The sequence below is a fragment of the Sceloporus occidentalis genome, unplaced genomic scaffold (assembly GCF_023333645.1).
Source record: "Sceloporus occidentalis isolate IW3139 unplaced genomic scaffold, rSceOcc1.0.p SCAF_60, whole genome shotgun sequence".
Taxonomy (NCBI): domain Eukaryota; kingdom Metazoa; phylum Chordata; class Lepidosauria; order Squamata; family Phrynosomatidae; genus Sceloporus; species Sceloporus occidentalis.
In genome coordinates, this window is record NW_028317040.1 from 1,729,026 (window position 1) to 1,744,643 (window position 15,618).

Sequence of the window (15,618 nt, forward strand, 5' to 3'; positions counted from 1 at the left end):
CCAATGCAACAGAGGCACTTAGCTGTCCAACAGACGGAGCTCAGTCCGTGGTATAGGCAAGGGTCCGCCCCCCCCAAACAAGGGGGGAAACAGCTTGACTCGTGGAATCAAACGAGGGCAGGAACATCAGGCAATGTCCGGAGACGGTGCCGGGCCAACCTCCGCCCGAGGCGATGACCTCGGAGAGTCAGAGCGGTGCGGAGATCGATCCCGTGGCTTCGCAGGATGCTGAGTCTCGCCGAGCCGTGGATCCAGAGCGCGGGGAACCTGAAGACCTAAGCGCCGGAGAAAGGAAGCAGCTCCATCCAGATCGTGGAGTGTGAGAAGCGAACCCCCATCTTGGACCAGGAGTTTGAAGGGGAACCCCCAGCGGTAAGAGATCCCCTTCTCCCGGAGGAGGTCTGTCACTGGCTTCAAGGCCCGTCGCTTGCGGAGGGTAGTGGGGGCGATGTCGGCATACCAAACAGGGGTAATACCCTCCATAGTTGGTGAGGCATTTCGCGTTGCACGCAGGATGGCGTCCTTGGTGGTAAAGTAATGGCACTTCAGGATGATGTCCCTGGGAGGGCCGCCATTACCCGGCCGTGGGCGAAGCGCCCTGTGAATCCGCTCAAGATGGAGTTCGGCCTCAGGTAAGTCCGGGAGGAGTTGCCGCAGGTAGCGGTGGAAAAAAGGTCTCAGGTCGACCAGGGATTCCGGGACACCCCGGACTCTCAGGTTAGACCGGCGGGTACGATTGTCGAGATCTTCCACGGCCTCCTGGAGAGCCGCGCACGTGGCCTCCAGCCTCACCATGTCCACATCTCGGTCGCGTTGAGCAGAGGTGAGGTCGTCGACAGCTTGTTCCAGGTGAACCGTCCTGGTAGCCAGTGCCGTGAGGTCCGCCGATATTGCTGAGAGGCCTGCCTTAAGGTCTGACTGCAGCTCTTTTTTAACGGAGAGGACACATGCCTTAAGGTCGGCAATGTCACTCCTCGTGCAAGGCCCCGCTTCATCTGGGCCCTCTAGGCCGTCGCCGCGAGTAGTGTCTTTTTTCCTAAAATAGTCCGGCACCTCGGAGGTAGGGCCCGGTTTACCGGCCCTACGGGATGACATCTCGGCCGGCACCGATGGAGAGCCACCAGAATACGGGTGGAACGGCTGTAAAAGCTGGAGTTGCCAGAGGGTGAGCAGGAGCTGACTCAAAGTGCGTCCATCTTCTCCAAACACCAGGCCACGCCCCCTCCATAAAGGCTTACATTTTAACAACAAAGGTGTACGAGCATAAAAAAGCTCTAGAGTGGGAAGAAAATTCTCCAGAATTTCCTTTTTCTCACCTCTAGCTTCAGAGAAGTCATCAATTGGTAAGAAAGTCTGGGGCTACTTAACTTTCCATTTTCCTATTAAAGTGACATATAGTCATATATAAATCATGTAAATATATAACTCGATACACCTAATACGCTTTACAAAAACATATACATGTCTTTACACATAAAAGGCTTGTCACAGTCAGAACTGTCAGGCTGCGCTAACAGTTCAATGAAACGATGTTCAGAAAATTCTGACAGCATTTGTAAATGTAAGATGTGGGAGAGCTAGAGTTGAATGCCGGGGCTCTGTTTCTAAGCTGTACCACTATTCAAATGTTAATTTTTAGGTCATAGGCATCATTGGGGAGAAAAATAAAGACAAAATTTATTTTGCCCTTTTACATCATGCAGCACCCGTCTGACAATGTTGTATATCTCATCTTTGGCGACACAGAACCTTTAGGTTTACATTTTTCTTGTGCGTTTTGGAACTCTGAGCTAGTACTTAACAAGTCTTCTTAAAAGTGAATGGGAATTAATCTGCATTTTCCAGTGGCACAAAATCCTCTTAAAGGCAACTTTCATGTTCTCTTGATTAGCAAGGCCATGGTCATGCTACACTGATGTACATCACAGACTGTTAGCCAATCAGACAGACATCATTGAATTAAAAAAGAAAACTTTTAATAAATTAAAAATATAGATTGCATTTAAACCTTTAAAACAGATCAGGTATCAAATGAAATTAATTCACAGCAACCACCTGGTAATTATCATTGTAATCCCCCCCAAAAAGCATATTTACATTGAGTAAACAGTAGTGTTGTAGCATATGTGTGAGTCTATGACAATTATACACACACACATTCTTTTTGAAGCAATATACATACACATATTGCCTCCTTTACAATATACACTCTTTTTCAGTCATGCATATATGTACAATGTAATGCACCACCGCCTCCTACCGGCTTAAATAACTATTCTTCAATTTTTTTGTAGCATTATATGTTCAACAAAGAAAGGCATCACAAGAAGCAAACAGCAAAAATCCCCCAATTCCCACATAAAATGTAGCAAAGCATCCTAGACGATAGCACTCTCCCTATGCGCACAGTAAACCCGGATACATTATAAAAATGATCTTTTTAAAGATTTTTACAAGTTATGTAACTGTGGTAGTTTCCTTATTAAGAGTTGAATTAAAATCTGTAGCATTTACATTTTAAAGCAGTTGTTATACACTGCGCTTAAATATCATCCAGGTTTTATGGGTCTGAGTGCCCTTTGCTCATATGATGGTGAAGGTGCACTGTGTAAGAGCTGCTTGCATGGGTAGAATGTGCTCCCCACTGGGCACCACATGAACACCGATAGGAAGGCACTGATCTGAAGAAGAGACAACACCACACACTATAGATGGACGGTACCATCTTTACTCCTTAGTGAGCAGCTCTATTCACACATGCAAGCAGAAGTTGATCAGTACAGCAGCCATTGAAACTCAAGCAGTTGGGGAGTTAGCAGTGGCTATCCCAGAGTATGCATGTACATTGAACTGCGTTGGGCAAACTACTTCCAAGAAATCTTGCCACATTTATTGTGCAAACTGAGCTCAGCCCTTCTTGCAGGAGATGCTCACTAGGATTGGCCTCAGGTCTGCCTTTTACAGAAGGCAAGTGGGCAGCCGCCCCTATGGCACCCTCAACAGCCACTATTGAGTGCTTCTTTGAGGTTGCATATCATCTGATGTCGCACAGCTCCAGGAAGTGATGATGTATCCTGGAACCCAGTATCAGGCAACACACAAACCACAAAGTGACTCACTAGTGGGAGATAGATTCCCCCACCTTCATTGTACTGAACCACCAGGGATGAAAAGGGGCCTGGAGGAGGTACTACTGGAATGGGACAGAGTACTCACTACGATCGGGGTACTAGAAGAGAATTGTCCAGGGTCCCATTATGATCGAAAATGATCGGTTGGCCTTTTGTACAGATTTCCTGAAAGCTCTTGGGTCAGTGAATATACCCCTTAGAGTAAAAATTCACACAATTGTCTTTATGATATTGACTTCCAAAAACTAAATTCTTAGTTAATATTAGCTTGGGGGAAACAAAATAAGCTTTGCCGCACAGGAACAGACTGCCTGTAATACAGATCAAATGGCAATGTTGCATGTTTCAACCATTTAATATGAGCGCTGTAATATTAACCTCTTCCGTATTTGTCAATACCATATTCAGATTAAGTAAGGGTAACCTCATGGCTACTTTAGGTTTGGACGCAATTTAAGAATGGCAGCTTTTATTTGCCATGAAATTCCAAGAATGCAGGAAAACAATGCAGTGTATATGTTTCCAGAGTTAAGGGAGAAACCAGGTTATCCTACAAAAGGCCTTTCCATAGAAAATAAAAAAGGTACCAGTGCCATTAAGTGGTACCTCTTTACAAATGACCCACATACATGCTACTTAGCCCGCTAACTCTTGAAGGTAATGCGTACAAAATCAAAATGGGTTTAACACCTTCTGAAAACTATAGATGTGGCATCAGTGTCTGATGATAGTTGCACAGTAACAATAACAATTACTGAAACAATTTCTTAGGTGTTGGCCTTCATTCTGTTCACAGAGCCTCTAATCCAACTTTTTATTGCTGGATATGCATTTAGAAGAAAAACAGAAATTGGTGTCTAGTTAGTGCAGGGATATATACATCATGACTCTTGGACTCTTGCACAAAGCAGCCGGTACCCACGTGTTTCATTCTTCATCATAGTTTGGTTCTTCGACATACGGGTGCGTGATCCACCAGGCTGCTGGTATATTTACACTGGCCCAGATTCCTTAAGCCTATACAAGATGTCCACACTCATGAACTAGGGTTAAAGGTCAAGATCATCCAGCTGATGACAAAGTAGAAGAGGAATATGGGGTACACCGCTAAAGCTCTTCGGTTAGGTGGCTGACTGTCTGCTAAAAAGGCAGTGGATGCTAGAAGAAAAAACAAAAGTTGTTACGTTAACAGTAATTGTACGCAACTATTTTATTTAAAATTACAAAAGGTGTCTTGCCAAGCACCATTGTATATATGTTACCGCTTTTTATGCATTTACTACTGCACTTTTGTATGTGAATATTAATCCAGCATAAAGATTAAACTAAAACCAAGGGTGCCTCGCCGGATACTCACATAACCACAATCCTCCACATAATGCTCAATTATGTATACAGCTTTCTGGGAGTGAGGGTGCATCTGGGTGAGCATACATACTCAGGCATAACCACCAGGAAAAAATACCCCTCAAGTAAGTATAACTTTTTATATATACATTTGCTAGGTATTTCTCTAGCACGATGTGTATATGATGTGTCATACTTCCCTGTAGTGGAACCTGTCATCTACACTTTTATTGGATGACAGGTTCACGTTTGTAATTACAAGAAAGTGTAGAGGCAGTCCATAAATTGGCACACAAAGAATGAAAACTGCAGGTTAGTATAGCATGTTATATGTTAACTGATTTTGCAAAATCACTACTATATACATAAAAAGAAAATATACTGGAATTAGCTTCACATTGGTGTACTAACAGGTGGACTGCATGCACATCAATCTCAGTCCTCCCCACTATGTTACATAATGCTGTGTGCGCATGCTCTGACTGTCAAGTGTTACAAACAAACCTCTCTCAATACAAAAGAAATGAAGCATCCTTACCAAAGGTGGACCAGGCAAACATAGCCGTCACTACAACCAGTCGCACGATGAAAGTCACTGTGTTTTTACTCCCTAGGAGCAGTAACCTGCACACCAGCATGGCCACCGTCAGAGGTAAGATGCAGTAACCCAGCACACACAAGCTCTGGAAAAAAGAGCTGTGAAAGAAAGGAAAACATAGTTACAATCATAAAACAGACTAGTAATGCATTCTTCTACAGCTCTAAATGCAAAATATACGAATCACATTGTTTTCATAATACATAAAAGCATTTGGCACTCACTAGAATAAAGATTCATGTATGCTGCTTTGATATTTCCGATTACATTAACTGACTTTTTGTCAGTGTTACTAGTTACTTGTGTACATAGTCTAGATGGCTGTATTGCGATGGTGTGCAGATTTGTTTTATATAACATTTTTAAATCTGCCTGTTAAATCTGAGTTCACTGTGGTGTGGACATAGATGGGCACATATCTCCCTTCCCCAAACATCATACAGAATACATTTTGAAGATGGAATCATTATACTCTCTATGCCAGAAAGTGAATGAATGAACACCCAAAAGCCTAGGTGTTTTTATTCCACATGATAACAGTTTCATTCAGTTCAATTTTGGGAGCTCGCTATTCATTCCTCAGGATAATCTCAAATGTTTTCAGCTACTAGCACTAGTACAATGGTTCTGAAAATCAAGACAAGTAACACGTGACAGCTTATGCACAGATAAGTACTACAGTGTGCTCCTCGCTGACACCACTTAGAACACTGGAGTTCTCGGAAACTAAATTATCTAAAAATTGTCTCTAAGTATTATTATTGATTATCCTTTCCACAAAGAATTGAAATTGTTAATTTCTACTTACATGGTTCCCCCTAGCAGCTTAGAGTTTAAAGTGATCACAACAGCCCCAAACCATATTATTACAAAGACTTCAGCAAACTGGGGTCCTCCATCATCCTTACTGTCTGCATGGCCACCCTGAAGCATTCTGGGACAAAGACAAAACATTACAGCTCTAATAAATATTAAACAAGCAGATAAAATATAATTAAAACATATACCTGTTTAAAAATCATCAAACGCCCTAAAGAAACAATCATGCCAGCTTAGAATCACCACTTATTTAGTTTACGGATAGGTAGCCATGCAGTCTTCTATGCATGCTACTCCCTCTAGTGGCAGAAAGCAAAACTGAAGCCTGTATTACGTGAGTAGCAAAGACTTTGCCTGAATGGGCATACTGCAATCTTTGTGGAAAGCCTTCCCAGGAGTGGAAGCTGCAAAAGTGTGTGTGTGGGGGAGCACAACTGCAGATTAATGCACCCGGTTTTGGAATGACATGTCTGACAAGCTTATATACAGTAGGTGTGATGGCCATAGTGTACCTTAGCCCAACCGACTAGATAAACACACGGAAACTTTATAATACTGCTTGTGGCAACCAATGACTAAATAAATACAGGCGCAGAATTCATTACAACCCTCATAAATTATCAACTCAGTGTGGTATTTGGTAAGTCTCCCAAAACATCACATGACTGAACAATGGCAGCTCTGCAGTTAATGGTCGCTGACTGGAACAAAAAAAAGATTAACAGGTTTTTGTCTCATTTTCTTTTCTGTGAGGACTGTGTTTTATGATAAAGAATAAAAAATTCCAGATAGAAGGCCAGATAGATTATAAACACTGGGCACATAATTACACAGACTGCTGGGTAATCTCCAAACATCAAGGAAATGGAAGTAATAAATACTTACAGAGCAAGTGAGACGCACAACACAAGAGGGCCCCATAAATCCCCTGCAGAAAGACCACAAGACCACAGCATTAGGAATATGGTGCCAACAGTAACGATAATTCAGATTAGTGGCACATAGAATCAAAATGGTTCACTTCAAATAATCGTAATTCAAAGAAGTTCATACCATTGAGTTCTTTATTTTAGGGCACGATTGTTCTTTTTGCATGCAGGTATGTTTTGCATTAAACCAATAAATTTTATTGCATGCAAATTTGATCATGCTGACGAACGGCCTCAGTTATAAGAGGCAGCTGGGGAGAGGAGTTAAATCAGTTAGAAAAACAATGCCTCCATTAACCTGCTTGCGGTAAAATGCACCGGAGCTCATGCAAAACGGACTCCAACATACATTTCATAGGGCTGTGCCTTGGAATACAGCAATGGACAGGACCAAAACACAAATGCAGGCAAAAGCAATGATTCCCAAGCCGGTTCACATCATTCTCCTCCATTTATAGCCAGGTGAGCATTAATACGGGGTTGGTTCTCCAAATTATTATTATTACTACCACTCTTTCAAAAAGAAACAAAGGAAGGAACTCAGTACAACTTGGAGTTGGCGGCACCACGTCATGGTTTAAAGTTACACCCAAGCTAATAAATTTAAATGAAATAATGCTTCAGTTCGGAGGCAAGGTCTCACTGCTACAGGTAAGTCATTGAGAATAATATTTACTGGGTGGGCGCTAGGGAAAGGAAATCGGGACCCACTTACATCATATAGTCCAAGGCGTGGTATGAAGATCGCAGAAGGGGTAACCAACTGGAGATATCTACCCATTTATTCTGATTATTCTGTTACTGGAATGGCTTTTTGTGTTCTTTCCTATTACAATTTTTGTGGGAAATCAGTATTTCATCTGAGTTCCAAAATAACCTCTAGAAGCGACACCTAGTGCTCAAACCGTAAAAGATGTTTTGGCATTCACATACTCACAGTCTCTTAAGAGGGTTGTGCTTTTTTTGGGATACATGACATGAAGAAACTTTTTCCCAACAGCCCTCAGGTCCCGCATCTGAAACAAAACAAACAAAAAGTACCTAGAAATTATTGAGGAAATGTGCTGTTGCAGAACACAGTCAAGGGACCAGATGTCTTCCCTTTCTGAGAATTATACCACAAAAACCTACTGACCTCTGAAAAAAGGTAGTAGACATAGAAAAGAAAAAGAATCGGTACAACATTCAGGAAACATGATTAGTGCCTGTTATTGTTTGCAGGAAACAGTTTAAGCTGCACAATGGAAAACTGAACCGATAGAAAACGTCAGACTGCTACAAAATGTTTTGGGGGGTTTTTTCACCATAATCGATCTGCTGCACAATAAAAATGTTCTATATTTCATAATAAAGAAATTATTAACCAACAAACATCTATTTATCAGCCCCAATAAAAATGAATGTTCAATGGTACAGATGAGGTAATTAATTTAGGATTTAGGAGCCAGAAACACAAATTTTTCTTTTCAAGCCATACCATTTATTGAATAGCGAGGAGTCTCCAGACATATAGATCTGTAATAATATGCCTCAGAGAGGCGTTTCACTGGGTATGCGCTGGATTCTTGCTTTGTTTTGTGTACTTTGCTCAGGATTTTTCTGGAAGCATGAATGTCTATGCCTTTTATGCTTTTTAGGCTGTGCGCTGCCTTTTTTGTCCATTTTGTTGCGCATTTGCAGGTTGTGACCAAACCCTAGGGTTGAGTAGCCTCACCTGCCTCATTAATAGTGTCCAGAGAAGGCTTTAAATGGAATGAGCAGCCAGTCCCACTGATTCATTACCTTGGTAGGAAATATAGCCATGACAAATTAGATAGGACCCAAACTTGGGGTACTTTGATGTAGCGGTGGTCAACGCAATATACGGCCATATAGCGTGACAGAGTCTCCAATATTTATGCCTTAGATAGGTGCTTTTTGTATCGGGTATGTGCTGAATTCTTACTTTGTTTTACATTTATATATATATCAGAATGTATTAGTTCAGCAATGCCATAATTTTCCCAGTCAATTGCACTAAATCCAGAGCATCCTTTGAAGAGAAATGTGGCTCTGGTACTGCCTAGCAGACCTCTGATGACACCAGGTAAGGACAAACACTAAAGAAACAAATAATGTATTTTTTTCCCCCCATAAAAAATTACATTGGGTACACCAGTAATCCTTTCAGAGCTATTATTCTAAGAACTTGCGGATAAGAAAAAAACGTAGACAAAGCCTTCAAGCAGCATTTATATAATACTTAGAACACAAACCAAGGTAGGAAAGAGAAGTGTAGATGCCTATGCTCTAAAAATCTAATGTAAGACTGTGGTAGGACTTAATACAGATGTTGTTAGGCATGACTTGACAGCAAGAGAATTAGTGCTGGGTGCTATCGCACTTAATATTACGTTGTTCCTAACTTTTCTAACCCAGTGCGCTGCATGATGAATAGATTTGATCAACCCATCTATTCAACATATGTATATACAGAGAAAACAAGGTTATTCAAAGAGTTAGTTTTCATACAATAGTGTCTTTGACGGGCTCATCCAGCGTAGAATAATCATCTTCATGCGACTGTGAAGCAATAGGAACAGTGATCTCTCCCTCCACAGGAATATCCCCAGATATAGAAACATCTGACAGCCCTGCAAACTAAAAACAAAAACAACAAAATAATAATAACTAAGACAACAAGATAAAACAATACAATATAAAGTCAGACTCGATCCAAACTTAACAGCCCAAGTTACCCAACACATGTTAATGTAATCTGGAAACCGGTAAAAATATTTAAGGTATCTAAACACATTAACAAGGCCATTACTGATTTGTTTTCACACAGCCATAGTTCAATCTTCCTTGAAACCATTAGAACATATTAAGTTGTGAAGCAATTATACATTTTTTTTTAACCAATACGGCACCCAAAGATCTCCAGAATGATCCCTTAGAAGCAATTTAAAAAGACAGTAAATGTTTTGGCACCAAATGGAAAGAACTCCTGGTTTAGACTAAACTCCCTGATCTATATTTTGCTGGCATGATATATACATATATATACATACATATATTATAAATATTGCTATATATGGGTATATTAAGATGGACAACGGGCATTTATATATATATATATATATATATATATATATATAAAAACCTACGAATGGAAATAACATCCACCCTTGCCTGCTAACCAGACCGACCTCTGACTCCTTATGTTAAACTAGAGCAATATATCCTTTACTGTCACCATTGCTCTGCAAGAAGCGAAGTATTGACCAATTGCCCGCCACGCCAGGCTGTCAGTATACCCTAAACGTCTTGCTTACCATCTGTTTACTGTCACTCCCCTGCATTTCCTCGGCTTCCGCCATCTTTACCTCCACCTCTGTCAGTCTGAGGCGACGTGGAAACGGATATTTACATCATCAGCAACTTTCCAAGCTCCGCTTCCGCTTCTGTCGCTTACCTAGGACGTTACGAATACGGAAGCGCCTGTATCTCTGTGGCAACCCAGAGTCCTAAACACTAAAGTACATCTGTTGTGAACGCTAGGATTGACTCCAGTGTTGTGAGCGGATTTGAAATGCTCGATTTCGTTGAGAGACATCCGAAAGCTACCGGTATATCCAAAATGACTCTTGTGAATGGGTTATAGTTTTGTTTGATCTTAAATGCCTTAAAGTAGTTGCAGAGAAGTAAAGTAAATGCTTTAAAGTAGTTGCAGAAAAGTAAAGTTAAATCACGCATCGCAAGTATCTTTTTAGGAGGAAACTTTCCTCCTTTAGACCTATCTCTCCATCTGCTCCAGTATCCGTCTTGTCTAGGAGCTCAGAATGTTTTTTGGCTGTGAGGGTATCACAGTGCACTACTGCACCCTAAAAGGCCACAAACATCAGCAGGGTGTTTATATTTTAAATAGTGCGTATAAAATATATTATTCTTGTTTAGAAACAGCCATCAATACGTCAAAGTGGCCCTTTAAAGGTCTTAGTAAATCCTTGCGCCCCCCCCCCCCCCGCCTTTAGGCTAGGTTTCCACTTGGTTTTTTTTATGCTAAAAACGCCCATAAAAACGCCAATAGCGCCACCTGGCGTTTTTTTAGTGGAAAAACGCAGCAGCCAGATGTTAGCTGTTTTTCAATAGGAAATCGCAGAATGCCATATCCACTTGGCGTTTTTCTGTCTGGCGTTTTTTCAGTCCTCTTTGGCGTTTTTCTGCTTTTTTGGGCTCTGTGGCAGTTTTTCAAAATCGCAGCATGTTCACACTCTGGCGTTTTTTCAAGGAAATCTTGGCGTTTTTCTCCAATAGAAGTCTATGGGAGAGAAAAAACGCCATGAAAAAGCCATGTGGGTTTATTGCCTTGGCGTTTTTTATGGTGTTTTTTCAACAGTTACAATGCAGAAGATGGACCCAGTATCTGTGTGTCCTACGAGAAATAGGCGGGAAACAAACAGTTTCACACAAAACAAAGTCCTGGACTGGTTCATATTGAATTTTACACCATTTGGAACAAACATGCCATTACAAACAAACATACGCGACGCATCAACTGGATCCTGCGTGCCAAAAGCAACAGCAAACAATTTGCACCATCATTTGGGGCCAATCTTCCTCGAGGAGCAGACATTCGGAATAAAGCATGCCTTACAAACCACAGAAAAGAGACAAAGGGGTCTACCAAGTAAATGACATCGGGGGCAGATACTTGCCATTTATCCTAATCCCTTTTAGCTGGGTGAAACTGCTAACTTGTAAAGGCTGGAAAAACTGCCTAAGGTCAAAAAAAGCAATTTCCACAGAAAGGCTAAAACGCCAGAAAAAACTCCAGAAAAAAACGCCAAAACGCAGGAAAATGCAGTGGCAGTTTTCTTGGCGTTTTTCATCAAGAAAAAAAACGCAGGACAAAAACCCAAGTGGAAACCTAGCCTTAGCGGAACCCACAAAGACAAAAGTTTCCCCCTTTGGCTGCTTGAAATGTGAGGAATTAAAGGGCAACAGTTGGTTATATTTCTGCTAGTTTTTACAGATGCATGTCATTGTATCTGGGAACTCTCTGGCTCCCGCTATCCTGAGCCCCCTTGTGGCCGGCGGTGGGAGGTCCCGCTGATGTAGCAGGAGACAATAAATTGTGGGTGGGGAATGCGGCGCCCCCGGAGTTTCACCGTAGTGACCCAGAGAAGTGCCAGTTCCCGGACATGCGTGTCATACAGCAGTTCTGTCATTTTCAGATAATTATAAACATAAAAGGGGTAGTTTCACTAGAATACCCACATTTATTTACAACTTCTGCCCCTCTGCAGAACCGCAGTCCCTCCCTTTCCTGGTACTGGCACCTTAACCTATCCGTTTTATGTGCTGATGGCCATAGCTGGAAACTCTCCGGGAGAATGCCGGATAAAGCACCTCCGGGGCAAGACCCAAATCCTCCAGGTTGCGGGAGCGGGGTCTTGACACGTCCCTTTAAATGGGGGTGTTTCCCGCTGGCGTCGGCAGGAACTCCCCTGACATCACGGAAGTCCTGGCCGCATCCCGCAAGGGAAGGCTCTGGATAGCCGGAGCCCAGAAGTTCCAAGGTACGCTGATGGCACTGCAGGTTTTGTTACTTAACCAAGCCGCATGTGTACACATGCATTAACACATTAGTAAGCAAGGTGCTTATGTCTCATAAAAGTGGACAACGCACACCATTCACTTATTACCCATTGTACAGCACTACGAAATTTGATGGCGCTATATAAATAAAAATATTATTATAAATAAATATAATAATAATATTTCAAGGCCCTCCAGGGTTGTCAAATGATGATCTTGAGTTATATCTTCACCCTGTTGAAAGGAGCCAATAAAAAAAGCCCAACTATTTAAAAAAAAAAAAAAGCATGCTATGTAGAGAAGAATGAAAAATGGCCGCTGGTTACCCAGGAATGTGCTTCTATACCCCTGTGTACCAGTGGAACCATTGCATCCTCCTTTGACTACAATGTAAGTAGTAGACTGCAGTTGAGTTGATGTGAGTGAGCTGGGTATGTGTTATATCACATGGGCACTTTTGGGAGGCTCTGCAGTTGCTATTGAAATGAAAGTTATGAAATTATGAATATTTATATGAAACTATTCAGATTTTTTTTTTTTCTCTATATACCCCAAAGCTTGCAACGAATACATTACAAATGAATACAAAATGTAGTGAGACAAAACCCTCACACAACAAAATAATAGAAATAAACACAAGAATAATAATAAAAAAAAAATCTTGGAGCTTCAAGTGCAGGGGTGTCCAAGTCTTGTGTACTTGGGCCGCATTCACTTTTAATTGAAATAAAATATGGCCCAAATTCACAATATGCAGTATTATTAATATGCAGAGTGTATAATACAATTGGAAAAAAATGTAATCACTTGCAAGTGACAGGTTTAGGTCACTGACATTGATCAGTTTTTCACTGATTAATAATCACTGATTTAAAGTGTCACTAATAATGGATCAGGTTGCAATAATTATGTATTACCGTATTGGCCCGAATATAGGCCGCACTTTCCCCCCCCACTTTAAGTCTTTAAAGTGGGGGTGCGGCCTATATTCGGGGTCTAGCGCCCGACGGCCGGGACATGCAGTCCCGGGCGCCGGGCAGGCAGTGGTTTTAGGATACAGATCCCCCGCAGCGGTGCAGGGGACCTGCATCCTACTCTCTGATACACTCTGACAGCCTCCCCTGCCAGCACTTCCCACGGGGGGAGTGCCGTCACGGGAGGTTGTCTAAGCGCATCGCGCAGACGTTCACCGGCAGCGGAGATGCGAGCATAAACAACCTCCGCTGCCGGCACGTCTGCACGATGTGCTTTAAAATGTATCCCCCCTCTCGGAGAGGGGATAGAGTGGCAGCATATCTCGGGGGGGGCAGAAACTTTTTTCTTTAAAAAAGCACCTAACTTTTAGGGTGCGGCCTATATTCGGGTGCGGCCTATATCCGAGCCAATACGGTATTTGTGGGGGGGTATTAATAATAAACGCTGGTAAATGAGCTCCTGACACCTGGGGACATAAGGGAGGTTGGGGCTAAAGTAGGTGGAGTCATGTAGTGTCACCCTGCGCCTACTTTAGGCTCCACCCATTTATGTACCAGGACACCTGGAGAAAAAGTGTGATAAGATCACTCATGGCTGGCTTTGCAGCAGTTTAAACTAAGCACATTTGACTTCCTGGTGTTTAAAGTGGGAGATCTTCCTCAGGGAAGGGGTTCAAGGTAGATCAGATGGTTGGAGGGTGGACCTGTCTGGCTACTTTGTGGTTCTCAGGTTCAATGCATGGCAAGGCAGCCATCTTCACTTAATTGAAGGTATTAGGAGATTGGATGGATTAATGTTTATTTATAAGAGCAGATCAGGATATCCCAGCATTTACTTGGTTAATATCTACTTTTATTACACCCTTCCCAAAGTGAATGGGGCAAGGAGCAAGGGACTTATGGATAATATAATATAGTTACCTGTGTGTAGCTGTTACCATTGGAATCCTTTTGTGATTTACCACTTTTTCTCTAAGGAATTCTGTAAGAATGTTTGTCACCCACATATGTGAAAACATTATCCAAATACCTTTGCTTGGATTTTGAAGAATTTCTAGCTCCTGGTAGCATACACCACATATTTATCTTTCAAGTTTTCTTCTATTTTTATCCTTCATTTTCCAACTCTCCGATGTCATTCGATTACAAACACAAACAGCAAGTGCCCAGACAACAGATGGATCTGAGGAAACAAAAAAAACAGAAAAGCTTCCAACCAGGGTACCAGGTGCTGGATTAAAGCAGCAGACTGCACCCATTTCCAAGGAAAGCTTAATAGCACTATATATATATATATATATATATATATATATATATAATTATTAAAAAGTTTGGGGTCACTTAGCTGTTTTATATAATCGGAAAAGGGTTTTCTAATGATCAATTAGCCTTTCAAATGTAATCTACAGTTATTTTAGACAGACATGTTTCTGTCTGGGAGATCTAGTTTGTAAGTTTGTAAACTTGCAGGGCCCTCCTCACCTGTAGTTTCTGTAAGTCAAATTATTATGTTATATTCTACTTGTTATGTCCTGTCTACCCATTGTACGGCGCTACAGAATATGATGGCTCCATATAAAGCAATAAATAATAATAATAATAATATATTGTTTTCCCTGCATTAATGCAATGACATATCATTTAGGATGTATATTTTGTAAGAAAATAACTGACAATGGCATGTCTTTGCTACATACCTCACAAGAGTTTTCCAGCTGTGGAATGACTGGTACCTGTTCTATGGCTCTTTAAATAATTATTGCCCCACTTTAGAACTGTAACACTTTTTCTTATTGAAGACCTGAAAAGTTCATAGATTGAAGATCAACATATAGAATATAGATTAATAGATAGAATAGATAGAATATCGAATATTCTATAGAATATAGAGTGTATGTAAAATTGTAGATGCCCAGAAATACTCACATACGATGTCAAAAGTCAAAGTCACATACGATAGATGGTTTATTTCTATCATGGGACAGCATTGGTGCCACACACACCTTTCTGCATGATCCAGCCAATATAGTGCTGATGACTGATGTGACCTGGTACCTATGCTTTGGGTTCAGCACTGTTTGTCACACAGTCTGCACATAATAAAACAAACATTTCCATTTAGGATTAATAACCAACACACACGGTTTCATCAATAAACTAGCCAAGGATTTAATTGCCCCAGAAATACAACGTGCCAACGACGTATGGTGAAAATGTACTTGGTAAAGCTCCATAAC

The 15,618-nt window shown here is 41.4% G+C and overlaps 1 protein-coding gene across 1 annotated transcript; it reads right to left on the reverse strand.

Annotated features, from left to right (window-relative positions):
* Positions 1-4,167: 4,167 nt before the first annotated feature.
* LOC149287465 (protein YIPF6) lies at positions 4,168-10,186 on the reverse strand. The gene is made up of 7 exons (XM_089492857.1): positions 10,142-10,186; positions 9,336-9,464; positions 7,762-7,840; positions 6,781-6,823; positions 5,885-6,010; positions 5,017-5,174; positions 4,168-4,289 (listed from the first exon to the last, which is right to left on the reverse strand). The coding sequence occupies exons 1-7, from the start codon at positions 10,184-10,186 to the stop codon at positions 4,168-4,170; spliced, it is 702 nt and encodes a 233-aa protein (XP_089348983.1).
* Positions 10,187-15,618: the final 5,432 nt, after the last annotated feature.

What these genes read in the sequence shown, in the direction of transcription:
- LOC149287465 (XM_089492857.1), bottom strand. Translation starts at nt 10,186, where the DNA reads ATGGCGGAAGCCGAGGAAATGCAGGGGAGTGACAGTAAACAGATG. An exon ending in GGAGTGACAGTAAACAGATG is followed by an intron (nt 9,465 to 10,141) that starts GTAAGCAAGACG and finishes TTTTGTTTTTAG; the next exon opens with TTTGCAGGGCTGTCAGATGT. An exon ending in AGCCCGTCAAAGACACTATT is followed by an intron (nt 7,841 to 9,335) that starts GTATGAAAACTA and finishes GTTTTGTTTCAG; the next exon opens with ATGCGGGACCTGAGGGCTGT.